Raw genomic sequence first — 27,886 nt, 5'->3', positions numbered from 1 at the left:
TTAAAGGAGAGGCGGGGAGGGGGAGAGGATGGCGGAGGGAAAAACCGGAGCTGGAGCCCGAGTCGGAGCGGGCGATCATGCAGCCCACGCCCCCCACACCTCCCTCACCTCGCGCACCTCCCAGCCCTCACCCCGCCGCCCCGCCTCACCCCCCCGCGCGGTCTCTCACGCCCCCTTTGTCTCTGCAACTCTCCGGCTCTGGCTTAGTTTCTGCCCACCTCCCCTCCTGCCCTCGGATCGCCCGAGCGGTTGGAATCTTCCGCTCCCTCAAATCCAGAAAGGCTCTCGCCCTCTCCACCCCGAGGAACCCAGCCCCTTTCGCTCCCGCAGCCCCCTCCTCCCCCATCCCAAAACAACACCGCTGCTCCGGGGAGGTCTGGAGAGAATAATAATAACCTTGAAGGCTCCGCACTTTACAAAGTGAGCTGAGTTGACCGTCTTGACTACCTGTGTGAAGTGGGAGGGGCAGAGCTTAAGGATCCCCGTTGCAGTGATGAAGAAACTGAGGCTCAGAGAGGCCCCGTGACTTGCCCAAGGTCATACGAGGAATCTGGGATAAAGCCGAAACCAGACCCAGGCTGCCGAGCTCCCACTCCTGGGGTCTCTTTCGTCACAGTCTCCTAGACCCTCTACTGCTATCTGGAGGTTGACGAAAGGCAAGAGATTCGGGAGTAAACTTGGGCCCTTCTTAGATGGTTGTGGGGAGAAATGGGGCCGGGAGATAGGGAGAACCTACAACCCAAAACCCGCATGCAGCCGGAAGGGCTGTTTCCAATTATCCTGGGGGAAGGGAGGAGGATTTGCCTTTTTGGGTGTAAGAACCCTGGTTTTCAGCACCTCTGGGCAGAGGTGACATTCCTCTCCCCTCTCTAGTCGTCACAGGCCTCCAGTCCCTTCCCTTAGGTTGTGAGGTCCAGAATCAAATCCTCTGCTGACAGTATCTCTTCAGAGACCCCCTTCTCAGTGTGTGGCAAGGTGGGGGGTGGGGAGGAGCCACTGCTTGAAATAACATACCCCCCAAAAAGACAGAGCAGATAAATGAAGAAACCAGACCAGCGACAGCTACTGAATGACTCTCGCCCTTGTCCTGCAGCTAACGGGAATACAGAATGTGACATCTGTGTTTCTCGGCACCTTTACTCCTTCACGTGTGCCCTTGACTCTGGCTACTCAGTCACCTGCCTCCTGGGGGAGTCCAGGGGAGGGGAGGCAGCCCTCCTGCTCCCCTTCCCCCAGAGCTGACTAATGGTCCCTCTGCTGCTGGATGATGGTAAATAGTGTTGAGCAGGAGTGAGCGGGTGTCTTGTCTGTCACCATCTGCACAGTCTCACACAGTCACACCCAACAGTCTGACACACAGCTCCTGCCACTCCTGCTCTGCCACACTCACCCTGACCCCTGCTGCCCCCACCTTGGGAGTGAGATTTCAAACAGGTTCCCCCCTTCAGTTTACCAAGTTGCCTAGCAACCAGCCAGTCAATGGCATGAAGCCCCACCCCCCACTTACTTCACACCAAGCTCAGCGGCCCCATTGGTTCCCGCCTAGTCCCACCTCTCAACCCTGGTTTCAGGAACAATATGCCAGTCCCCACTGCTGCTGGACCAGGGAGCCCAGTGGTACCCCTTTCGGCCCCATCTCCTGTCATCTGCCTCCCCAAACAGACACAAAGACTCTAATATCATATAAAACCTTTTTATATAAACTCACGCCCACCTCCCTCTGTCCCTCCCTGTCCCTTCTCGTCCTGGTGAGCGTCAGGGACACTGGTATCCGGGCCGCCCCCACACCACCAGAGCTGAAGCTGACATTCAAGGTGGACGTGGCGCATGGAGAGCAGGGGAAGGTCCACCTCCTCCTCCCCCTCGTCCCCACTCTCCGTGGGCTCCGGAAACACACGCTGACCGGAGCCAGTGGCCAGCAGAGGCAGACTAGGGTGCAGGCTGTAGGGAGAGATGGGCGGCGCCAGTCAGCACCATGAGCCAGGATGCTTGCTCCCTCAGAGATTTACCTTTCTCCCCAACCCAAGCCCCAAAATCTGTAGAATTAACTTATGACCTCACTCCATTGGTGCAGTCCTTCTGGGGCAGGAAACTCAGCACTGGCTCCGGCTTCCCCTCATGCCCAGCCCCGCCGGTGTCCCACACAGAGACAGCCCCACTAGTGCTGCCGCTCACTAGGAACTGCCCGCTCCTGGGGAAGAGAGGAGAGGCTTGCTGGCATGCAGTCATCACCTGGGGCAGCAACCCTTCATGGTCAGGGGCTGGGACCCTACAGGTGGGCTCTGGCATCCCTGGGGGCATCAAGGCCCTGGGCAGGAAGGACCCACAGTCACTCACGGGTCCAGATCAAAGTAGATGCGCTGATTGGTGGTCACTTCACGACTCAGGGACCACAGTGGACGCCCAGGCTGCCGGAGATCCCAGCACAGAAGCTCGGCATCCTAAGGACAAAGAACAGGAGCCTAGAATCGTTTCCACCCTCCACTCCCCCACTCCCAACACATGCCTGCTTCCCTCCAGTTTTATAAGCACTCCTTTAGCTGGGTTGATTTTTTTCTCCCGTGCCCATCTCCCAACACAGCACAGACTACACCCCCACTCCTGCCTTTTACCCCCCTGCTTTGGGATCTCAGAACATGATCCCTACCTTACGGGCTCCTGAAAAGAAGCGATTCCCATCGGGGTGGAAACAGAGGTGGGTGATGCCCCCTTGGTGCCCTCCCAGCAAGGCAAGAGGGGAGCCATCATCCCAGGTGTACAGACCCAGGGAGCGCCCGTAGGAGCCACAGGCATAGAGGGGCTGGGTTGGACTGAAGGCTATGCAGGAGATGATGCCGCTCTGGCCCTGCTTTTTTGCTAGAAAGGGAAGGAACAAAGTCGGCGAGAGGGCAAGAGCACCTGGCATTAACCACGCTAATCAGAGGTGCACCTCTGTCTCCCGTCCCAGAGCCCATGTGCTGGACTCAGTGCCTCCCCCACCCCATTCGTTTTAAGCAGGATGAAGACCTCTGATGCTCCCTAGATCCTTCCATCCCCTGCAAAGGACCTAAAGGCCCAAGCCCCACTTCTTCCCTCTCAAACCTGTTTTTCCTTGAAGGGCTGGAAAGCTGAAGGCTTATAGGAAAACGGAATCAGCTTCACCTCCAGTTTCCTGGAGATACCAAGATCTTGGAAACCAAAAGGTACAGGGCAGGGGGCTCAGGAGTGAATCAGCTCTTTACCCAGAGGTAAAGTTTCGTCCCCTCCCTGAGTCTGTTTTCTTCCCTGCCCACTGGGCCCAACCTGCCCCACAGGGCTGTACCGAGGATGATGTGACCCCCGCCTCCCGCCCCTGCACGTGAACGCCTGGCTCACACAAGGCCCCCTTGCACGTGGCTGGGCCCTTTTCTCTCCTCCTCCCTCGGAGGCACAGACTGCTTACCAAACGTGGCTCGGACCTCACAGTCGCGGCCGGGCCGGGACGTGGAGAAGATACGCACAGTCCGGTTGAAGCCACAGAAGAGCTGGGAGCCATCCGGGGAGAAGCAGAGCGAGTGGGCTGCCGTCAGCTCGTCCTGGGGGTGGGAAAGGGCTGGAAATAGGCCTAGCAAAGAGCCTCAGCCATTCTCAAGGAAGGAGAGCTGGGCCAGGACGAGCCCTGGGGCTGGGCAGGGAGGTCCCTACCAGGTGGTTGTAGGAGCGAAAGGAAGCCCGGAGCTCTCCAGTGAAGGCATCCCAGATGTGAATCGGGTTCTCCCGGCTGCTGCTGGCCACGCTGAGAGAGACACGGACACTGAGGCCCCAGTGCTGTCAAAGGAAGGGGAGGAAGCCAACTGACCGGCCCTCTCAGCCCACATCTGAAGGGCACAGCAAGCTTTCCTCCTCCCGAGACCCCTGGCAGCCCCTGACTCTCTCAGTGGAGGGTCTCCTTGAAATGGGAGGGCCGGGAGGGGAGGCGAAAGACATCACTTACTAGGAGGTGTCTGGTTGGGCTGAAGACATCAGAGAATACCAGCAGTAATCATAGATGGTGTCGCCTTCCACCATTCGAAGGACAGGGACCTGGACAGAGATGCGGGGATGCCTGGGTCACTGGCGGGAAAAGGAGGCCCACTTGGAAATCTAGCAGTTTTATGGCAGAGGGAGATGCTCTGTGGGCACTTAACCAGGCAGGAGAAGGCAGACAGGGTAAATATGAAGAACAGGATCTTGATCTCAAAGTTCAAGGTTTAGCTCAGACTTTAACATCAGACTTGGACCACCAAAAGCCATGCAGATTTACCCTTTTGCTTTTTCAACACTTAGAGAGGAAGAAACAAGTAATATCCCAACCCAGAAACAAAGAACCAACCAATGATACAAATATCTACCGAGTGCCTACCAGGCGCCATTTGATCCTCTAAAATAAATTACTGAACAGTTCAAACAAGCAAAGAAGTATTAAAACAAAGCCAAACAAACCCTGTGAGTCCTCCACGTAGCTTAAGAAACAAAATATTCTACCAAACAGTTAAAACCTCTTCCCAGTGAAACCCTCCCTCAGAGGTAAACACCATCCTGAATTTATCACTTTTGTGTATTTCTTTAGAAATACATTCAGACAGAGAAAAACACAATATATACCATGGTCTTGCGTGCTGTTAAACTTAATAGGAATGGTAGCAAGCTGTATGCATTCCACCGCGATTGTGAGATTACGGTGACACACTGAGCTCAAATTCATGCATCTTCCCTGCTGTACAGCACTCCACTCACCCATCCCTCTCTACTGACAGTCACTGGTGTTTTCCCAATTTCTGGCTAGTGTGCTGTAACATTCTGGTACCCGTGTGGGAGGGTTTCTCTGCAGTTTCTGCTAAAGAGGGAATCACTGGGCTCTACAGTCTGCGCTCTGCCAGCTCTACTAGATCATGTCACGTTTCTCCCAAAGCGCTCATCCACATTTACTCTCCCCCCAGCAGCGTGTACGAGCGCCTGTTGCTCTGCATCCTCTTGGTGTTGTCAGACTTTCAAATTTTTCTCTATTTGAAGGCTGTGAAATGGTATTTCATTATGATATAAACTGGCGTTTCTCAATGTCTAACCAGTGAAGTTAGACATTTTTGTGTTTAAGGGCACCTTTCCATAGTTTTTGCTCAGTTTTCTCCTAGGTTGCTGTTTTTTTCTTACTGACTTGAAGGAAATCTTTACATCATTGGATACCAGTCCTTTGGCGGGGTGACGTCACCCCTTTGGCCCTCGGGGTGATGTCACCCAGCCGTGAATGCAGGGTCCACTTCTCCACCCTGAACCCTTGCATCCGACTGCCTGGTGGAAAGCTCCACTGGGGCATCCCACAGGGTCCTCAAACTCAGTTTGCCTGGAACAGACCCAGCCCCTGCCGCCTGTGACCCTGCTGCTCCTCCTGGGCTCCCCACCCAGTTCTCAAGCCTGAAATCTGAGCACCTTGACTACTACTACCCTTCACTCCCTTTCCTCTCCTGGTCCAACCTAAGGCCAGAGCTTGCCAATTGCACCTCCTAGGTTCGCTTGAACCTGTCCCCTTGCCTTCAATCCCACGTGAAGCCACTGCCTTCTTGCTAGCATTTCTACACGTTTCCCCAGCCTCCCTGCACCCCACACTCCAATCTGCCCCTCCATTCTCCACCCTGCAACCACACTGAGGCTCCTGGAATCCTGTACAGCGTCACTCTCCTGCTTAAGACATTACAATGCCTCCCCAAAACCCTCGGTATAAAACCCAATCTCCTATGAAGCCTTCCCTTACCAGGCATCTACCCCATACCCACCTTTCCAGGCTCATCCCTCATCCCTGTATTCACTCCTGTAATAGCTCCACATCCCATCATCCTGACTCTCAGTTCCTAGAAAGTGCCAACTCCCTACACTCCTGAACTGCACACTTTCATGCACACTAGTCTCCAAGTCTGGAATAGTCTTCCTTCACTTCCTCCAGCGACTCTTCCTGGTTGAATCCTAGTCATCCTTTGGGTCTCTTAGACACTTCCTCCACTGGGAAGCCTCCCCAACCCCTCAAGCTGAGCGAGGTGCCCTGCTCCACGTTCCAAGAGCCCTCTGTGCCCTCCACGCTACAGCCTACCCATCTGAGAAGGCAGGAATCATGTCTGTCTTGCTCACCACTGTTTCCCCAACACCTAGTGTACAATCAGCAGTCAAATGTTTTAATGGGAACATAGAAACAGAAGACTGTTCCAACAACATAAGGCCGAAAACAATAGCACCTTGAATTAAAACAGAGGCAGTCAAGTGAAGTGGATAGATTAGGAAGATCATGAGAACTTGATGGGATTTGGTAATTAATTGGACGTGGGGGTTAGGGAAAAGGAAGATTAAAGGAGGAGACCCTGGCTTCTGGTTTGGATACCTGAGGTCACCAAGATGGTGGAAGGACTTGGGGTGCATAGGAAGGCTATGAGGTGCCAATGTCCTCGGTGAGTTAGGGAGAATCAGACAGCATAAGCGTCAAAGGAAAAGTTTTTACAAAGTGAAAGAGCAATTGTCTGGATATAGCATTTGGGAATGAGGACACTCCCTCCCCAACCTGAGATATGTAGGGCACAGAGGATGCACAGTCTCTCCCAGAGAGGGTACAGGAAAGGGAAAGCCTCAGGCAAGAGCCACGGGGTACAGAGAGTACGCAGGGAAGAAGTGGGGAGTTAGAAACAGGAGGTCCAGAAAGCTCTGTGAAAAGGTGGAGAAGGGAGGGGAGGAGTTGGGAAACTATGGTGGGAAGAAGCAGTACACAGATGTACGAAAATACCCCAAAATACCCTCCCCCAATTTCCCCACCTATACAAATATTGTCCATTTCCATACTAAACTTGCAGACATTAAAAATGAAAATACCTAATAAGTATTTAGGTATTTAGGCTATGATAGAATTGGTACACTCATATTGCCAACAGCAGTAATAATAATTAAAAAAAGAATAAGCAGCACAAAAAGCTTTTGAAAACAAATTGACTATCTGTATCACAAGACATAAAAAAAAGATATTGATTCTCTCTGACCTAGTGTTTCTTACTTGTAAAATTTCTCTGATTCTCTGAAGAATCTCCATCAAAACACATGGAGATGTTCACTGAAAAATAATTTATGATATAAAAATCCTGGAAACAACCCAAAAGTCCGAAACAGGTGAACAGGTAAGAAAACTATCATAGGCAGTCAATGAAATACCATACACCATTAAACATAACCATGAACACTGGAGCACCGTGAAAAACATTTACGAGATGATTGTTAAAAGGAAAAACACAGTGTACAAAACCATCCACCAAAGAGTTACAACCACACGGAAAGCTCCAGTACTTGGACAGAGCTTAGAAAGAATGTAGAAAAACTTAAAGGGCTGAATCTTGTAGAGTGGTAGGTAACAATGACTTTTTTCCCTTTTTTTTTCAGCCACACCATGCGGCCTGTGGGATCTTAGTTCCCTGACCAGGGACTGAACCTGGGCCCTCGGCAGTGAGAGCACCGATCCCTAACCACTGGACCGCCAGAGAATTCCCACCTTTTCCCCTTTTTAACATTCTCATTTCTCTCAAACGAATGTGTACAAAAAATATTGCAACTCTCACATTTCCAGTCTCCTCTAACTACCCCTACTCCTGAACTCTTTCAGGATGGCTGCGCCACGCCCACCCAGCCCTGGTTTCTGGACACCACTGGTTTCTGTTCCAGGAATCAGGGCTAGGAGTGCCTTACAGCTTGCACACAGAATTCACATGTCTGCAGCCTCCGATCTCACAGAGATGCAGGTTAGGCATGCGTTCAGGACCATCCCCGGAACACACCCTTCTTTCACCATCAAGACCCGCACTCCCACGAACCTCAGGCACTAAAGAAGTCCCAGGCTTCTGGGCCATCTGGTCTCACCACCACCACCTGCTCGCTGCTCAACACACTCTCTGATCGGGCCCAATCCCACACTCCTCCCTGCCTCCCAAATCCTTACCCCTTGGCCCCTGAAATTCCCACCCTAGAATCTTCAAACTCCCTTATTTTGCATCTTCTCAGAATGCCCTGTCCACCCACCTGGACCTGCCCGACGCTGTGGCTTTCTCAGGCTGAAATGTCTTTCATTCTCACTCCCCTCCTCAGTACAAACATCAAGGACAGGAGGTGGGTGGGTGTCAACCTTGCTCCCTACTGTCATTTCCAAATCTTTCCACCTCCCCAAACTCCACCTCCTCTGCAGTTCCTGCCATCACACTAGCTACCTGTTTTTGTCTCCCTCCCTCATTCACTGAGACTTTCATCTCCTGGTTCAGTCTCTCACTCACACAAATACTGTTACTCTTGGTGACGTGCACTTCCACCAGGACTTTGAGCTTGCAGTTCTCTCTGCCCAGCATATTCTTTCCCAAAATATCACGTTGGTTCACTCCCTGACTCCCTCAGGTCTCTGCTCAAAGGTCACCTGAATAGTGAAGGCTTCTCCGACCGCCCTTTTTATTTTTATTTTATTTTTGGTTGCACCGCACGGTTTGCAGGATCTTAGTTCCCCGACCAGGGATTGAACCCAGGGCCATGGCAGTGAAAGCACCAAATCCTAACCACTGGACTGCCAGGGAACGCCCCCAACCTCCCTTTTTAAAATTCCAATGGGGCTTCCCTGGTGGCGCAGTGGTTGGGAATCTGCCTGCCAATGCAGGGGACGCGGGTTCGAGCCCTGGTCTGGGAGGATCCCGCGTGCCGCAGAGCAGCTAGGCCCGTGCGCCGCATCTGCTGAGCCTGCGTGTCTGGAGCCTGTGCTCCGCAGCGGGAGAGCCCGCGACAGTGAGAGGCCCGTGCGCCGTCATGAAGGGTGGCCCCCGCTCGCCGCAACTGGAGAGAGCCCTCACACAGAGGCGAAGACCCAACACAGCCAAAACTAAATAAATAAATAAATTTAAAATTTAAAATTGCAATGAATTCCCCCAGTCAGATATATACATATATGGTACTTGTCAGATATATATTTCACTGTGTTACTTCTTTATTGCCTGTTTCTCACACTAGAATAGAAGCTTCACAAAGACACAGACTTTTGTCTGTTTTGTTCCTGACTGACCCCCAGCAGCTAAAACAGGCCTGGCACATAGAATGCGCTCAATGAAAACTTGTTGAATGAATGAATCAATGAAAGGATGAATAAAAACACCCAACACCCTGGCCTCTGCCATTCCTTGACTTCCTTAGCACCCACGGCTGCGGCCCTCCCTCTACACCAGCCGCCCACTCCCACAGTCGAGTCATCACCACAATCTCTGACCACCATCTCCAACCCACCCAGCTCCCTTGCTCTGCCATTTCCACCACAACTGTTCAGCTTCATCAGAAACCCATTCACAATCCATTTTCTCACCCACTTTACACTCTGGTCAAGCACAACAGGTGTACCCCTGCAGACACTCTCGAAGTATCCCTGCAGACACTCTCGAAAAACCCCTGGTCTTTCTCTCCTGGCAAATCCCAGCCACACCTTCTATTCCCTTCTAGTCCGTGCTTGCATCCAACTAACACCAAGGACTACTAGCCTGTACTGAACACTGACTACATGCCAGGCACTATTTTTAGCACTTTACCTTAATTCTTTTTTTTTTTTCGGCCGTGCCACACAGGGTGCAGGATCTTAGTTCCCCCACCAGGGATCCAACCCGTGCCTCCTGCAGTGGAAGCCTGGAGTCTGAAACACTGGACCGCCAGGGAAGTCCTACCCTAATTCTTTTAATCCTCGCCACAACTCTATGAGGTGGGTGCTCTTATTATCGTCCTCATCTTACAAACAAAGAAACTACAGTCAACTTACTGGGGAAAGATGCACAACCATGCTAACTGGTCTCACTTTACATGGTTGACAACAAATTTCTAGTGGGCACTGAGCAAAGAATAGCAAATGCTACTCTACGCCAAGCATTCCTTGGTGGTTTTGATTTTCTTCTCCCCAGGACCGATCATCTCACACCTTCTGCTCTCTCCCCACAACCCTCTGCCTTCAGCTGATAACATCCCCTTTATGCTTCACTGAGAAGCCAAGACACAGAGACACCCAAATCTTCCCACGGCCAAACAGCTGCCTCTGAACGCATCCTCTGCCTTTCTTCCCACGGCAAGGAAGGGTTCTGCGCCTGTCAAAGTCTAGTCCTTCAATGTGCTCTGGATCCTGTCTTCACCCAGCCATGCAGGGACTTCGTCACCATCCCTGACAACAGCAGCAATTCCTCCCTCTCTTCCGGGGTAATCCTGACCTCACAGAAGCATCTTGTTCACCTTCTTTAGCCCCACATTCCCTCCGGTCACCATTCCATTTCTCAGCTCCCTTTCACAGGAAAACACTTCCAAAGAATTCGCTCTTCCTCCTACCCTAATCACCTTCTGCCTCCAGCACTTCTCTGAAAGCGCTCTCGTCAAGGTCACTATGTCTTCTTGGGTCATTCTCTAAATTTGCCCTCACTCTCAACAGTATGAGACATGACTCTTTGCCTCCACTTTTATAATTTCTCCTGCACCCACCTCCATGTGCTGGAGTATTCCAGGCTCTGCTTGAGCCTTCTTCTCCATCTACACTCTCTCTTAAGATTGACTCCGTTCTCAAGACACAAGATACCATTGACATGCTCTCCTGCTTCCAAAGTATACCCCTAGCGCCCTTCTCAAAGTCTCTCCTTAGCTTTACATTTCACATTTAAAGTACCTAAAAGCTCAGACTTCCCTGGTGGCGCAGTGGTTAAGAATCCACCTGCCAATGCAGGAGACCCGGGTTTGAGCCCTGGTCCGGGAAGATTTCACATGCCGCGGAGCAACAAAGCCCGTGAGCCAAAACTACTGAGCCTGCGCTCTAGAGCCCGCGAGCCACAACTACTGAGCCCACGTGCCACAACTACTGAAGCCTGTGTGCCTAGAGCCTGTGCTCTGCGACAAGAGAAGCCACCACAATGAAGAGTAGCCCTCGCTCATCGTGATTAGAGAAAAGCCCATGCACAGCAACGAAGACCCAACGCAGCCAAAAAATAAATAAATAAATAAATTTATTTATTTATTTATTTATAATAAATAAATAAATTTATTTTTAAAAACTAAAAAAAATAAAGTACCTAAAAACCCTTGACTTCTGTCCCAATACCTCTTCATATCCTCTGAGTAAACGGTACCCCCATCCACCCAATTGACTTCCAAGTCCTATGAAATATACTTCAAATCCACCCACATCTATCTCGCCTGATACCACCCTAGCACAAGCCAACATCATTTCTCGCCTGGACCATGATAAACGTCTCCTAATGAGTCTCCACTCTTGCCCACTCACAATCTATTCTCTAAAATTCAGCCATCATTTCGCTCTTCTCTTTTAAAATCTCTCCCACGGCTTCCCCAAAAACACTCCAAATGCCCTACCCACAAGATCTGACAAGATGTGGCTGCCAGCCACTTCTCCACCCTCACCACACTTTCCCCCTCACTGGCCTTGGTCCAGGCACACTGGCTTTCTTTCTGTTCCTTGAACACACAAAGCTCTTCCCCAGCTCTGGGTCTTTGTAGCATCTTTGCCTCTTCCTGGAACGCTCTTTTTACAACTCTTCACGTGACTGATCTCCTCATCCTTCAGGTCTCAGCTCAAATGTCTCTTTTTCAGAGAGCCCCTCCCTGACCGTTTTATCTAAAGCGGCATCCTCTAGTTAGTCTCTCCTCATTCTGTTGATTTCCTTCGTAGCCTTTATTATAATCTGTAATGAACTTGGTTATTTATTGGTTTACGTTTGTTGTCTATGTCCCATACAAGAAAGCAAAGCAGCTCTTCATCTGTCACATTCATTACTTTATCCCAACACCAAACACAGTAAGTGACACACTGGTAGTCATTCAATAAATACCTGTAAGTCAATTAAAAACCACCGTGAGAAATCCACTACTCTTTTACGGAAAACACATATTCCTAACTAAAGAAGGACAAACACCTCTTTAAATGACTTCAGAATTCAAGGTAGAAAATGCTACCTGTGGAACCTCATGGTGAAGAAATGTCCTGCCTGTGAACAGGAAACATGTGGACTGTACTTTCTCCGTCTACAGGAAGGAATTAAATGCGCAGTGTCTGATGAAGGGGCAGAGTTAGCCCCTACCCTTACCATTTCTGCATATTCCAGCTGCTCCCCCTCATTGTACAGCTCTGGGGGCAGGTTATAAATCCGCAGGATGTTATCAGCACTATTGGTCAAGATGCAGGAACCATCAGGGGCCCTAGGAGTAGGAAAGAGTTAGAAAGCTGGACAGACCTGTATTTCCCACGTGTAGGACTAGGGCTGAGCTGACCTCTGGGATAGGTAAGCACCCCCAAGACCTTGAGAAAGTAGAAGACACACAATCATAAATGAAATTTAAGCTCAATCCAGAGGAATTCTTACTCCTTCTCCCACCATGGTGGATCCTTCTCCCAGATAACTGGGGTGTTTTAAGGTGGAAATCCTGAGCGTGGTTATCTCCCTGCCCCATTATGCTTACTTACCACTTACAGCCTTTCAAGAAGTTCTCAGGTTGGGTGCTGAACTCTGACCAGGAACCGCTGAGAAACCGAGGTACCTGGGAGAAGCTGTAGTTCCAGACGCTGGAAGGAAGATGGGGGAACAACAAACCTGGGTTCACCAAAGCAAAGTGGAAATGGGCCTGGAGAAGTGGGGCTGAGGACTGGCGGATAAAATATATCTCACACTTCCAATCTCCACAGATTCCTGAGCCACCTGCTACCACCACTTACGTGTATCCCTCATCCTCTGGAGCGGGTTCCTCAAACACACCTTCCACGTCTTCTCCGGCGCCCAACTCTGGCCTGTTCGTTTCTTCTGCAGGAAGGCTCACATTTTCAGAAAGTTCTTGCTCTTCGACTCGAGGGCTCAACCCACTAGGAATACCAAACCCTGTTTCCAGGGGAATGGAGAGAGAAGCTGGGTCCCCCTCCTCCAGCTCCTGGGACACAGCTGAGACAGCCATGGGATCTGGGGACACCCGGGGCGGATCATCGCCATCGGGTGTCGGTGGCATCAGTTCAGGGTCCGTATTTTTATCCATCGGGGAAGCCTGAGGAGAGAGAGGGGCTGGAGCTGGGACCCGGTCTGAAGGAAGGCAGTCCGGAGCTAACAGTGGCGCCTCCGGTGTCTTCATACTGCAGAGGAAGCGCGGCAGACATTGGCCGCGGCCAGGCAGCCCTCTTCCCGCGGGCTACCAGCTGCCGGGCCCGCGGAACGGCCGAGACCGCTTCAAAGTTCGCACGGATCGGGATGCAGAACTGGAGAAACCCACCAGTGCCTTCCTTCTTCCCCCGGGAGGGGGCAGAAGGCCAGGAGAACTGCGGAACAGCAACGTTAGAAAGCACGGCGCGCTTCAGCCAGCTCGGTCGCTACGAGCCACCTGTTCTCGCGGGATTTGGACACACCTTTCCATTGGACCTCCGCATCCCGGATCAGACTTCGCGGGCGACCCACGGAGGGACAGGGTAGGGACGTAACAAGTCACGGGTTACTGTTCCCATCAAGCCCTGGGGCTCCTAGTGGCTGCTGGGAGTTGTAGTCCAAAGGCTTCTGCCTCGGCGAGAAGTGCCTGAGCTCCCCCTGCGGTCTTCCGCGATCATTCTTAAAGCACCTACTCCTCTCCCCCACCTGCAGAGGGCGCTAGCGCTATGTTTGATTTTACAGGTTTTAAGCCTCTTCTGCATCTCATTCGCTAAATTCTTCAGACCTCCGTCTCTTTTCATTCATTCAATAAATATTTATTACTGAACTCTTACTTGCTACCCAGTACTGTACTAGGCACTGGGAAATACAACAATGAATAAGATAGTAGACAAGGTCTCTGCCCTCCTAAGGCTTAGGTTGCTCTGTATTCAAGGCAAGGAACAAATCATTTCAGAAAGTGATAGGGGCTGTAAAGGAAATTAAACAAGATGGTGTAATATAGCGTATCTGCGGGTATACCTTACATTGGAACATTAAGGAAAGCCTTCCTAAAAGGTGACATTTTAGCTGTTGAGTAAACACTATCCAGCTATCTAGGAAGAGGAGTGTTCCAGGCAGAGGGAATGACAAGTGCAAAGGCTTTCTTCCTTTCACCTTCATATTTGACACAGTAGCAGAATTCTACCAAAATGGTTTCCACCAATTCTGCCCTCACGGCTCTGGCTCGTCGAACTTCCCCACCCCAAATTCTCAGTAGCTACAGTACCAATACTGCGAGAATCCTGACTCTCCCCGCACCCTCCTCTCCTAATCTCAGTTCCCATCGCCTCCGCCCGCAGGGGAATTGCTTGCCCTTACTTGTCATGGCGACTGTCCAGCTTTGTGCCAGGAGCCTCGCGAGGGTTGCTGGGATTGGGATTTTCCCCTCCCACGTGCTCCGGACTGGCGCTAAAAGTTTTGAGCTCTTCAAAAGTCCAGAGCCACCATCCTGGCCGCAGGTAGTAGCTTGGGTCCGGGGTCACCTGGCGTCCAGCCTCGGAGCGTGCATCCCAGGACGGTGACACGCTCCCCTGAGCTTCGGGTAAGCTCTTGACTGAGCCTCATGTGTCCTCTGTGAGTCACGGGCTCTCGACTCCGTGTATTTTCAGCTCGGGGGAATAGAGGGGGCTGGGGGCGGGGCACTGGGGATTTAGCGATTTTGGGGGGGAATGCAAGCTTGGCTAGCGGCACCAACAGAGGAATGCAATGTTGGGAGGCCCGAGTGTAGATGATGGGGGTGTTAGGACCAACCGAACTCCAAGCTGAACACTTGGGCGGGGGAGTGGGGCTTTGGGGAAACTTGAGCCGGCCTAAGGGGTTCTTCCAACCACCACCACCCCATCCCAGGGTGTGGGGGATTCCGAAATAAGACGCACAAAGCATCAGGGTCTGAGACTTTCGGATCTCGGAACTTTGGGGATTCGTGGCTCGGGATTTTAGAGCGTATGGCATCCCAGTGGAACCTCGGGCTCCATTCCGAAGTGGTTATTCGGGGTGATCCGGGAAGGCCAAGCTGCTAAGGTCCCATAACTTCCGGATCTTTGTCCTTCCTGGAGTGATCTTTCCAAATTGCCCGTGGCTCCGCTAGAAGGAGAAAATCCGGTTAAAGACTGTCAGTCGTGGAAGTGGGACGTGCTAAATGAGAGATTTGCCCGCGAAGCCCGGCAGAAGAACTAACCCGGCCTGAGAGGCCCGGGCGTCCTGTTATTGTTTGACTCTACATTTACATTTCTGCCACTTGCAGGAGCATTTCCGGTTTCTTTTTTCGGAACAGACCACTATTCACCCTATGTGAGGGAAGTAGAAAGAGAAAAGGTCTTTTAGACTAGTTCCTATTGCTTGCGGAGGGAGGCTGTTAACCCCGTTTACTTTTTTTTTTTTTTTTCCCCTCCTGGACTACTTAGCTACCGCTTTTGGAAAGGAAGAGGTATTCGTTTTCATGCAAACCTCAATCCCTCCCCCCTCTTTGAATGGTGTGCTCCATCCCGGTCGACTGCTAACCAGGCGGACGCTACCATTGCGTGGGACGGCAGTGTCTGAGGGCAGACCCTGGGTATTTTCGAGAATGGGTACATCTGAGCATTAAACGATAAAAGAGTGTAACGATGGGTCGTTTGTTTGTGGCGGAGAAACAATTTCTTCTGTAATCGGCTTTGGGCTGAACCATTCCCATTTCGGACGCAGAGTGAACGTCTTGAAGCGGAAGGGGCGGGGCTTGGAGAGGGGCGGGGCCCGAGGTCCTCCGTGCAGCTCTCCAGTCCCGGCTAGTTCTGGCCTGCGGGAGGCGGCGGGCCCCGCGAGAAGTCTGACCCGTATCCATTTTTCCCGCATTTTCATCGTTTAGGGCGCGGTCACCCACCACGCACCTGCTACGAACCAGACACTGTGCGCTGTACTTGCGTGCTTTTTTCTAAATTGGGGGTAGCATTTACACCCGCCGCCTATCAGAGTACAAGTTTCTCTTGCTTCTTCCCTATCTTTGACCCCCACCTTTATTTTGATTTGTGTCACCATGGATTATTTTTGCCTGTTGGAGAACTTCTTATAAATGTAATCATACAGTTTGTGCTCCTTTCTGTCGGGCTGCTTTCCTTCAGCATAATATCTGTGAAATTCACCCATTTTATTGCATGTATCAGTATTTTGCTCCTTTTTATTTTAATATAGTTCTCTGAATGAATAAACCATCGATTGTTTATCCATTCTCCTTTTGATGGTCTTTGAGTTGTTTCCCATTTGAGATTATTTTGAATAAAGCTGCTATCAGCATTCTTGTACAATTATTTTTGTAGTCATGTTTTTTTGTTTCTTGGATAAATACTTAGGAGTGGAATTGTTGGGTCATAGAGTGAGGAGTAGATCTATATATTTTTTAAATTCTATTAAAAAGTTCTAATTATTCAAAGTGGTTGTACCGTTTTACACTCCCACCAGCAGGATATATCCTGTCTCAGGATTTGGTTTGTCAGTCTCTCTAATGTGGCACATCATTGTGGTTTTTTTTTTTTTTTTTTTTAATTTTTATTTATTTATTTATGGCTGTGCTGGGTCCTCGTTTCTGTGCGAGGGCTCTCCTCAGTCGTGGCAAGTGGGGGCCACCCCTCATCACGGTGCGCGGGCCCCTCGCCATCGCGGCCCCTCTTGCTGCGGAGCACAGGCTCCAGACGCGCGGGCCCAGCAATCGTGGCTCACGGGCCCAGTCGCTCCGCGGCACGCGGGATCCTCCCAGACCAGGGCCCGAACCCGCGTCGCCCGCACTGGCAGGCAGACTCTCAACCACTGCGCCACCAGGGAAGCCCTCATTGTGGTTTTATTTTGCAGTTCTCTGTTAACTATGTTCAACAATTTGCATGTGCTTATTGGTCATTTCTGTGTTATATGTGAAGAGACTGTTGAAGTCTTTTCCCCATTTTTTTTTTAAATAAATTTATTTATTTATTTATTTATTTTTGGCTGTGCTGGGTCTTCGTTTCTGTGCGAGGGCTTTCTCTAGTTGCGGCGAGCGGGGGCCACTCTTCATCGCGGTGCGCGGGCCTCTCACTATCGCGGCCTCTCTTGTTGCGGAGCACAGGCTCCAGACGCGCAGGCTCAGTAGTTGTGGCACACGGGCTTAGTTGCTCCACGGCATGTGGGATCTTCCCAGATCAGGGCTCGAACCCGTGTGCCCTGCATTGGCAGGCAGATTCTCAACCACTGCGCCACCAGGGAAGCCCCTCCCCATTTTTAAAATTGGTGTATTTGCTTTTTGTGTTGTTGAGGTGTTGAAGTTATGTGTACATTCTGGATAGGAAGAGTGTATCTTTTGTCAGATACATGTATTTTCTCCTGACCTGTTGCTGGCTTGTTTGTTTAACAGCTCTTAAGAGGAACAGAAGATTCTTTTTTCTTTTAAGTGGTTGCTGTGACCTGTTTAGGAAATCTTAGACCAAGGTCATGAAGATATTCTCTTATAGTTGCTCATATATTTTATTCTAGAACCTTCTAATTTTAGGTTTTACACTTAGGTCTGTGAGCAATAATTAATTAACTGATTAATTAAGAATTTTTCATGATGTGAGGTCAAGGTTCTGTTTTATTGTTTCTTATGGATATCCAGTTGTTCTAGCTCCACTTGTTGAAATAGCCTTCCTTTCCCCACTGAATTGCTTTAATTGGAGTGCTTGGTCCATTTACATTTAATGCAATTATTGTTACATTTGGGTTTAAATCTGCTGTCTTAGTGGTATTTCCTGTCCTTTGTTCTTCACTTCAAATACTTGAGGAAGAAATGAAACCAATCTCACATAAACTCTTTCAGAATATAGAGGAAGTAACATTGCCCAACTCATTTTATGAGGCCAGCATAATGCTGTCAGCATATATATGCAAAAACCTGACAAACTTTAGCAAATCACACTTAGTAATATATAAAAATGATAAATATATCGTCCCCAAGTAGAGTTTATCCCTGGACTGCAACGTTGATTTAACATTCAAAAATCAATCAGTGTAATTTGCCACATTAACAGGATAAAGGGTAAAAATCCTATGATCAACTTCAATAGATGCATAAAAAGCTGTTGACAGTATGCAACACCTGTTTGTGATTTTAAAAGAAAAACCAACCTCCCAGCAAACTAGGAAAGGAAACTTCCTCAGTCTGGTAAAGTGCACCCCCAATCAAGTTACCATTAACAACATACCTAATAGTGACAGACTAGAGTGAATGATTTTCCTCTAAGATCAGGAGCTAGAAAAGGATTTGAATCTGGCCTCTTCAGCATTGTAAATTAGAGGTCTTAACCAGGCAAGAGAAAGAAATAAACATAACAATTGGAAAAGAAGAAATAAAATTGCTTTATTCACAGATGGTATGATTGTGTACACAAAAAGTCCTAATAGAAAATTCATTTTCACACTGTGAGGACTAATAAGTGATTGTAGCAAAGCTACAAGTTTCAAAGGCAATATACATACATTGTATTTTTATATAATAGCAACCTTGAATCCAAAGTCAAAAACATGGCATACTCAGGGATAAATTTAACAAAAGATGGACAAGAGCTCCATATTGAAAACTGCAAAATACTGCTGAGAGGATTTAGGAAGATTTAAATAACGGAGAGATACCGTATTCATGGATTAGAACACTTATTGGTGTTAAGGTGTCTGTACTCTTCAGAAGGATTTAACTCAATGATTTAAAACATTGTTTGTAGAAATTGACAAGCTGATTCCGAAATGAAACAGTGGTACAAAGTTGGAGGTCTTAAAATACCTGATATCAAGATTGCTGTAGGGCTTCCCTGGTGGCGCAGTGGTTGAGAATCTGCCTGCCAATGCAGAGGACACGGGTTCGAGCCCTGGTCTGGGAAAATCCCACATGCCGCGGAGCAACTGGGTCCGTGAGCCACAACTACTGAGCCTGCGCGTCTGGAGCCTCTGCTCCGCAACAAGAGAGGCCGCGATAGTGAGAGGCCCGCGCACCGCGATGAAGAGTGGCCCCCCACTTGCTGCAACTAGAGAAAAGCCCTCGCACAGAAACAGAGACCCAACACAGCCAAAAATAAATAAATAAATAAATAATTTTTTAAAAAAAAGATTACTGTAAAGCTACAGTAGGACAACAACCAATGAATAGAGTATGGGAAAAGACATAAATATAGTCAACTGATTTTCTAAAGGTACCGAAGTGAATCAGCGGGGAAAGGAAAGCCTTTCAACAAACAGTGCTGAAACAACTGAAGCAGAAAAATGGATTTTGACCTCTACCTCACACCATACACAACAGTTAATTTGACATGGTTAATAGACCTGAACATAAAACTTTCAGAGAACACAACATCTTTGTCTTGGTAGGGGTGGGTTACAGAGCTGTATCAAAATTTGTCAAGTTTTGTGATCAAAATAGTATGATGCCATTTCAACCTATGTAAGTTTTACCCCAAAAACATTTGTGGTGTTGTGGGGAGTGGCTAAAGGTATAGATGAGACAATAAAGGCAGAATGTTGATTATTCTTGAAGCTGTGTGATGGGTACTTGGGACATTTTTCTGTTTACCTTTTTATATGGTTAAAATTTTAGAAATAAATAATTTCTATTTATTTTTCTTTTTTAGATATTTTTTATTTTGGAAAAATACAGGTACAAAAGTAACATAACACATATCCCCACCAAATAATTTTAACACTTAACATTCTGTCTTATTTTTGTCCATATTTTAATTATACAAGTAATGTATGTACCATCTTTTTAAATTTTTCTTTGTTAATAAAGCTAAAACCCCCTTTGACTCTACCCTCAGTACCCTAAACATACATCCCCCTCTCCCTGAGACCATCACTATCATAGATTTTGTGAATTTTTATTCTTCTTGCTTGTCTTTCATACTTTTACATACACGTTTATAAGCAATAGTCATTATATATATTCATATTTCTATATATATGTATATATATATATAGTTTTGGTTTTTTTCCCCCTGTGCTGCCACGCGGCGTGCCGGATCTTAGTTCCCCGACCAGGGATCAAACCTGTGCCCCCTGCAGTGGAAGCCTGGAATCCTAACCGCTGGACCACCAGGGAAGTCCCTCATTTTATATTTTTAAATTCCATGAACCAAATTACTGTGTTTTGCTTTTTTCTTGCAAATTGTATTTTCACCCAACATGTTTCTGAGCTGTATTGGATTACATATACAGATAATTCATTTCCCTAAACCACTGTAATGAATACACCACGTTTCATTTACCTATTTCCTATTGATAGATAGTAAGGTTGTTTCTTGTCACCTGCCATTAGGAACAATGACATGAATATTTTTGTGCAAGACTCCTTCTGTCGCCCCTTGCAACCACTTTTCTAAGGCGTCCACCTAGAAGTGGTTTTGCGGAGTAGTAAAATGTATGTGTTTTCAGTTTTACCAGACGCTGCCTTATTTCTTCCCAGAATCAAATTTTTTTTTTTTTTTCCCAATCACATAGATTTCAGCCAAAACTTTTTTTTACATCAGACTCTGGGTGGAGCCAGAGGAGCATAATTATTTAGAGCTTGGGTGTGGCTTCAGACAGCCCAGGTTCAAATCCCTGGCCCTGTCCCTTGGGAGCTTTCTGAGCCTGGGTAATTCCTTTAACCTCAGTTCCTCTCTTCTGATGATAGCACCTACCTTACTGGCTTTTTGAGAGGATTAATGAGATTAGCCACTGAAAGAAGTGGATCCAGATAAGGTCTATATAAACAGCTGCCATTGTTATGATAGGCCACTGTTATGATGGCATCAGGCCTGCCCCTCCTTTGAGTCCCAGCTGAGTTTATTACCTTCCCACCAGGGCTTCCAGTGTAAATGTTCTGCCTCTGCACAACCATCGTGATCCCCTGATGCTCATACCCATGGGAAGTACCTGCTCTGAAGAGATTTCCTAGAGAAAGAAACATTGAGAATTCAGTTGTTGCCGAGTTCTGAGAGAGGGAGACCTCCTATGTCCATGGGGCTGTCTCCCCGCAGTGGGACTGAGACCTTGGCCCACCATCCCAGGACAGCTCCTCCTGGCACGTTTACTAAACAGAGTTGCCTGAAGGAGGGGAACTAGCATGAATGCAGGCAGGACCACAAAAGCCCCACCCCCTCGCAATCACAAAGCTCTCGCTCTCCAACAGTAATATAGAACAAATAAAATTGGAATAATCATATAAAGAGAAGCATTTATTGAGCTCTAAGTGCTAGGTGCTTTTCTCCACTCTTTATATTTCCCATAACAAGTGGGGCCCTATTTTAGAGCAAAGGACACTAAGGCACAGAGAGGCTAAGCAACCTCCCAAAGTTACACAGCTATTAGATGGTGAGCTTGGGATGCAGGCCTAGCCTGTCTGCCTCCAGAGCCCATGCTCTGCCACATTTGCCATGGGAGCTTTAAGATAAGTGAGGTCATGCAGCAAATTTAAGTGACAATACAACATCAAACCAAGGGCTTTTGACTTCTGAGCCCCATCTCTGTTGACACGAGCCTCCCTTCCATAAAAGTCTCGAAGTTATTTTGATCATCGATCCAGGGGGAACCCTTGTCCTTCCCCCCAAGGCAAATGTTTGGGGTCCCGCTGCTGTCCTCTCTTGCCTTCCTCCATAGTCCATCCCCCATCAGCTTTGGGAGCTATGATAAGAGGCCCTTTGCCAACCTCTCAGTTGGCGGACTGTCATCAGCTAAAATCTGCACCTCCAGACTTAACTGATTACAAATGAGAGCTCTGCAGGTTAGTCTGTAATGAAGTAAGCCTCTTAATCCTAGACCTTCGAACAGTCATTTTTCATAAAAGCTCATTCACTCACCTGTGTGTGTTGTCGGCTGGTCACTTAACCTCTGTGAGACTTTCTCACCTGTCAAGAGGCAGGTGTGGTTATCGGGACAGATAAGGTAACCCACGTGAAAGGATTTTGCACACTCTAAATACACAAGAAAGCAGGTTCTGTATCAACATAAAGGTGCAGGTGAACCTTAAGGGAGATTAGAAAAGAGCTGCTTGCTTGGGGGGCGTGGTGCGGGAGGTGTTTGTCAGTGCCATTGAGACAGCAGGAAAAATGTACTGAACAGGGACTTTTTCAGTGGGCATGTTTCTGAGCAAAACTGATGACAAATTTGGCATCAAGAAAGAGGGCATGGTGCTAACAAAAGATCAAGATGAAAAAAAAATTAATTGCATGGGACTGAGTGAACTGATGAGGATGATTATAATTTTTGTGACTTTCTGTTTGAATAAAAAAAAAATCCCACAAGGACTCAGAGGCAAAAAATATACAAATCAATTTTCACTGCAAAGTAAAGGAGCTGTTACAGTGGAGCATTACTGGACTGAATGTCAATATTATGACATAGTATGAGTGTGTTTCGTGTTTGGTAATTGCAATCGTTGATTTTGTTGTGGTCATCCATTTACAATGCTTGGTGTCAGTCTATTTATCTCTTGTAAAAATAAAATACAGTGTGTGTGTGTGAAAAAAAGAAAAAGAATTCACACATGAGAAAAAAAAAAGAACTGTGCATAAAGTCTTACTTACTCTAAGGTTCACCTTGTACCTCTCCTGTCATACACCTCGTCACTTTCCCCATCATATGCCACCAAATGCCAAAAAGAAATCTGAGTACTCTGTGGTCATGGCACAGGTATTTCTAAAGAGATGAACACCTGTTCAAAAATCACTAATCCGAGAATAAATATATGGGGAAATGAACTGGGGAGCAAAAAAAAGAAAGAGGGCATGATGAAACCATTTGAAAGCTGGCCTGAGAGATGAGATGATGGTGACAGGGCCGTGGCCCAGACCGCAGCCACCCCTCTGTCCCCCTTGCTCCCTTGACCACTCATAACCAGCTCATGGCCCGGGTACGACGATTCACTTATTCACCCCAGTTATTGAGCCCAGCCAGGTGCAAGGCATTGTGCTGATAACTGGTGAACAAGACAACCTCCCTGCCCTGCGGAAGTTTATATTCCAGTAGAGCAGCGGTCCCCAACCTTCTGGCACCAGGGCAGCCAGTGGAGCTTAAGCATCAGAGAAAGGAGAGGGTGCTAGGAGATAAGATCAAAGAGGTGGGCAGGGCCTGGGTCCTGAGGGATCTGTAAGCCAGGGGTGAGGAGCCGTCCCAAGGGAGCAGGTGGGGAATGGGGTGGGGGGTCAAGGGAGGTATCTTCCCCCAGATGGAGGGAGTGGGCTGAGAGTTACTTCGTCCTTATTACCACAAAGGAGGGCAGACATAGGTAGGCACTGAGGAAGGCTTCTGGATTCAGTGGTGGGAGGGTTGGAAGTCCCTCTCTGCGTGGTGAGGAGTGGGGCAGGCCGCAGCCTGGGCTGTGGGGGAGTCCTGCCCCCGCAGCGGAACCTCAGCACCCTGGCGTGGTCTGCGCGCGGGGCTCCCTCCCGCCTCGGGGCGAGGTGACCCTGGGCTGGGTATGTCTCACGCTGGATCCCCGCCTTTCTCCCCCCAGTGGCCACACTGCCTCCCAGGGAGCTGTAATGGAGGAGTCACAGGCAGAACTCGGCGTGGAGCCCCCTCTGAGTCAGGAGACGTTTTCAGACTTGTGGAAACTGTAAGTGGAGGTCTGGAGGGAGGGGCAGATTCACTGCTCAGCCTCTAATAACCCTGCCCCACCCGAGTCCCCAGTCCCCTAAGTAGAGACCTGTGGGAAGCAAAAACCAGTACTGACGTTCTGCTCTCGTTTTTCAGGCTTCCTGAAAACAACCTTCTGGTAAGGACTGGGGTGCGAGAAGGGCCCAGGGGCTGCAGAGCTGGGGGCTGAGAACCTGGCCTTCTGACTCTCGTTTCTCCCGTCCACAGTCCTCTGAGCTCTCCCCGGCCGTGGATGACCTGCTGCTGTCCCCAGAAGACGTCGCAAACTGGCTGGATGAACGTCCAGATGAAGCCCCCCAAATGCCGGAGCCTACTGCGCCAGCTGCCCCCGCCCCAGCCGCCCCAGCACCAGCCACCTCCTGGCCCCTGTCGTCCTTTGTCCCTTCCCAGAAGACCTACCCTGGCAGCTATGGGTTCCGTCTCGGTTTCCTACATTCTGGAACTGCCAAGTCTGTAACCTGCACGGTCAGTGGCCCTGAGGGGCTGGCTTCCCTGTGACAATTCGATGCCTGGCCCCTGTGCCCCAGGGTTTCTCTGTGCGGAACTCTAGGGTTCCACTTCAGCCTTTGGCTTTTTGTCAGTCTTTTTACATTCTACCTAGTTAGTCTATGACCTTTGACCCCAGTCCCAAAGTTGCATTTCCCCCCTTGACCTTGGGTTTTCATCCTTCCCATCACATTCTCAGCATCTGTCGTGAGGCCATTCTTTTTTTCTTTTTTTTTCACTCTCATTCATTCTTTGGCTTTTGTAAGTAAGCTTCTGGGATGTAGACGCCCGACCGTGCCATCTCTAGCTACCCTCCCCGCACAGGACACGGCTTCCAGCCGGTACTTGTGCAGTGTTTGTTCATTTGACCCCTAGGTACTTGTCCCCTGACCTTCCATTGATTCTTCTTCCTTCTTCTCCTCCAGTATTCCCCTGCCCTCAACAAGCTGTTTTGCCAGCTGGCCAAGACCTGCCCGGTGCAGCTGTGGGTCAGCTCACCACCCCCGCCCGGCACCCGGGTCCGCGCCATGGCCATCTACAAGAAGTCAGAGTACATGACGGAGGTTGTGAGGCGCTGTCCCCACCACGAGCGCTGCTCTGACTATAGCGACGGTGAGCAGCGGGGGGCTGTGGATGGGCAAGGCTGGTGCCCGGAGCCCCCAAACCCCTAATTCCTCCCTGATTGCTCTCAGGTCTGGCCCCTCCTCAGCATCTCATCCGGGTGGAAGGGAATTTACGTGCTGAGTATTTGGACGACAGAAACACTTTTCGACACAGCGTGGTGGTGCCCTACGAGCCGCCCGAGGTCTGGTTTGGCCACTGGGGTCTCTGGGGGAAGGGGGCCAGAGGGGTTTGTCAGTGACCATCCAGGTGGGAGATGGAGGGCTATCTCCTTCCTTGATCTCCCACAACCCGGTGAGGTGTGCAGAGCAGGCGGGTTATTCCCCTTCCACAGCTGAGGAAACCGAGGCTCACAAAGGCTAACAGCCTCCCCGGGGCTGCGTAGCCTCACCTGGGGTCTGTGCTCTCTCCCAGGTTGGCTCTGACTGTACCACCATCCACTATAACTTCATGTGTAACAGCTCCTGCATGGGGGGCATGAACCGGCGGCCCATCCTCACCATCATCACACTGGAAGACTCCAGGTAGGGACAACACGCCGCCCTCCACGCTGGCATGCTCCTCCCTAACCTCCGCCTGTCTCTGTCCCCTGGGCTCTGCCCTTCACCACTTTCTCCCGTGCTACCAGCCATCTTCCCCTCTCACTGCATCCGCTTGGTAGACTTCCTCTGCTGCTCCCTCCCAGTTCTCTTTTCTCCGGCTTTGGGATCTCTGTAGCCTGTGGCTTCTCGATCTTCCTGGAGCTGGACCTTAGGCTCCATGTAGGATGGGGGTGGTTGGGAGTAGGTGGGGCCTCGTTTACGGGAGAACAGGGAGGCGGGGCCCACCTTCCTTACTGCCTTCTGCTTCCCTCTTCTTACCTGGGTAGTGGTAATCTGCTGGGACGGAACAGCTTTGAGGTGCGTGTTTGTGCCTGTCCTGGGAGAGACCGCCGCACAGAGGAAGAAAATTTCCGCAAGAAGGGGCAGTCTGGCCCTGAGCCGCCCCCTGGGAGCGCTAAGCGAGGTAAGCAGGCAGGACAAGAGGAGGCAGAGAGGGTGCAGTTCTGCCCAAGATTCACTCTTTTCTCGCCCTTCCTTGCCTATTTTCCAGCACTGCCTACCAGCACCAGCTCCTCTCCACCGCAAAAGAAGAAACCACTGGATGGAGAATATTTCACTCTCCAGGTACCAAGTCTGGGAGAGAGGGATGCAGGCTCTTGCCACCACTCAGTGGGGGTTGGATAAGGGGAGAAAAAATATAAATGTAGCAGATGGGAGGTTAAGCCCAGTTTCTCTAGCCATCCTTTCCTCTGTCCATGGCCTTGACTCTTGTAGTTAATATTACTGGGTTGACAGGTTTAAGTTTCAAGTCTAGCACTCCAAATGCTATTGTCTTCTTGACTGCTTTGCCTGTATTTAGGACATTTGCCATCGGGGGCAGTGGTGCCTTGAGACAATGGCTGCTGGTTGTGCCTAACTTCAAATGCCAGCTTGTACCTTAACACACATTTTAAAGAAGCCTCTTCCAAAAAGAAAATTGTTAAAGAGAGCATAAAAACGGTTTCTATGATTTTGCCTAATACTCCTTTATCCCCGTCCTTCCCTGCCACAGATCCGTGGGCGTGAACGCTTTGAGATGTTCCGAGAGCTGAATGAGGCCTTGGAGCTGAAGGATGCTCAGGCTGGAAAGGAGCCCGGGGAGAGCAGGGCTCACTCTAGGTGAGTGACCCGGGTCCCCTCGCCTGCCCTCCTGTGTTGGAAAGCCATGGGATTCCATTCTAATCCTGCCTTCAAGGTAAAAGGCTGGGACCCTGCCATTGGGTCCCAGCCCTGCCCAAACATTCTTTAGTCTTCCTCTACTTACCTGCCTCCCCGGGGGTCCAGGGGCATGGATATTTCTTTGCCATTTCTAACAACCCCTAGACCCTCAGAGCTAGGGTCTCAAATAGGGGACTGATAACCGTGGGAGTGTGGAGTGTAGGACACCGTGTCAGAGTTTGGGGTCAGATCCTCCGCCCTGCAAAGTACTGAGGAGTCCCGTGTGGCCTTGTTACTTCCCTTCCCAGGCTCAGTTTCCTCATTTGTCAAATGGGATAAGGGAAGACTGAGAGGTTAATACCCACAAGTACCCCAAGGTGCTCAGTCAGCACGTCTGCCGTTGGTGGTGACCATTTTAACTTAAGTTCTCCTTGCTCCCGCCTCAGGCCCTTCAAAGCCCAGGTCCAGGAAGAGGGGCCCAGAGCTTCTCAGTCAGATGATGTCATCTCCCCTCCCCCTCTCTCCTCACAGCCACCTGAAGTCTAAGAAGGGGCAGTCTCCCTCCCGCCATAAAAAACTGATGTTCAAGAGAGAAGGGCCTGACTCAGACTGACATCTCCTGCTTCCTGTCCCCTGTTGACACGCCTACCCTCGTTCCCCCCTTCCCTGCCATTTTTTTGGGTCTCAGGTGTTTAAACCTCTGCTTGGTGCAGGTGTGCCTCAGAAACACCCTGGAATTCTTCCGTTTGCTTGGCCTGGGGCTCTGCTAAAGAGGCTGGCCTGCACTCGTGGTTTTTTGGGGAGGTAGCTGGGGCCTTCCAGCTTAGCTTTTAAGGTTTTTACTGTGGGGAGAATTTGAGAGAGGTAGGAAAACGTTCCTGCATGTGAGGAACATTTTATAACCAGCCATACACTGGGTTGGAAGCCCAGTTCTCCACCATACTAGCCAGGGAAGCTATCTGAAGTTGTTGAGTTTCTCCGAACTTGATTGTCCACATTTATAAAATGCTGATAATCATACCTACCTCACGGAGTTTGTTGTGAGGGTTAATGAAATAATGTATGTCTGACCCCCAAACCATCTTTTTATTACATGATGTCTGGGACTTAGTGCCTTTGTGGGTGCTGGTTCTGTGTCCCCCTTGGTGGATGATTTGATAGTTTCTATGACTGGATGGCTGGGTAAGGGGAAGGAATTTCCAAGTCCCTTCGCTCCTGGCCCTGCCAAATCCTATCTAACCTCTTGGTGAACCTCAGCACCCAAGGGGAAATCTCACCCTATCCCACATCCTGGAGGATTCCATCCCTGATGTATCTACCGAGATCTGTTTTATTTCCCCCAAATGCTCAGGCAGATTTCTCTTGTACTCTGCAGGGCACATCTGCATTTGTCACCCGCACCCCTCCTCTTCCCTTTTTATATCCCATTTTTATATTGATTTCTTATTTTACAATAAAACTTTGCTACCA

The 27,886-nt window shown here is 49.5% G+C and overlaps 2 protein-coding genes across 3 annotated transcripts; one reads left to right on the top strand and one right to left on the bottom strand.

Annotated features, from left to right (window-relative positions):
* Positions 1-1,679: 1,679 nt before the first annotated feature.
* Positions 1,680-14,552, bottom strand: WRAP53 (WD repeat containing antisense to TP53). Of its 2 annotated transcripts, XM_068529794.1 has the most exons (11): positions 14,289-14,552; positions 12,737-13,056; positions 12,488-12,586; positions 12,111-12,222; positions 3,953-4,041; positions 3,664-3,754; positions 3,422-3,554; positions 2,648-2,856; positions 2,338-2,441; positions 2,057-2,191; positions 1,680-1,941 (listed from the first exon to the last, which is right to left on the bottom strand). In XM_068529794.1, exons 2-11 carry the CDS (start codon positions 13,045-13,047, stop codon positions 1,695-1,697), a joined length of 1,530 nt encoding a protein of 509 aa, XP_068385895.1. In that variant the 5' UTR covers positions 13,048-13,056; positions 14,289-14,552; the 3' UTR covers positions 1,680-1,694. The 2 variants fall into 2 exon arrangements, with proteins under 2 accessions (XP_068385895.1, XP_068385894.1); XM_068529793.1 differs by lacking the exon at positions 14,289-14,552 and having other exon boundaries at positions 12,737-13,343.
* On the top strand, positions 14,355-27,886 carry TP53 (tumor protein p53). The gene is made up of 11 exons (XM_068529795.1): positions 14,355-14,511; positions 23,428-23,529; positions 23,667-23,688; positions 23,778-24,035; positions 24,482-24,668; positions 24,749-24,861; positions 25,092-25,201; positions 25,546-25,682; positions 25,770-25,843; positions 26,271-26,377; positions 26,948-27,886. Exons 2-11 carry the CDS (start codon positions 23,456-23,458, stop codon positions 27,027-27,029), a joined length of 1,164 nt encoding a protein of 387 aa, XP_068385896.1. The 5' UTR covers positions 14,355-14,511; positions 23,428-23,455; the 3' UTR covers positions 27,030-27,886.

Source organism: Eschrichtius robustus, chromosome 20, assembly GCF_028021215.1.
Source record: "Eschrichtius robustus isolate mEscRob2 chromosome 20, mEscRob2.pri, whole genome shotgun sequence".
NCBI classification, from domain to species: Eukaryota; Metazoa; Chordata; class Mammalia; order Artiodactyla; family Eschrichtiidae; genus Eschrichtius; species Eschrichtius robustus.
Note: the sequence above shows the minus strand (reverse complement) of the source record. Positions and strands in the feature narration are given on the sequence as shown.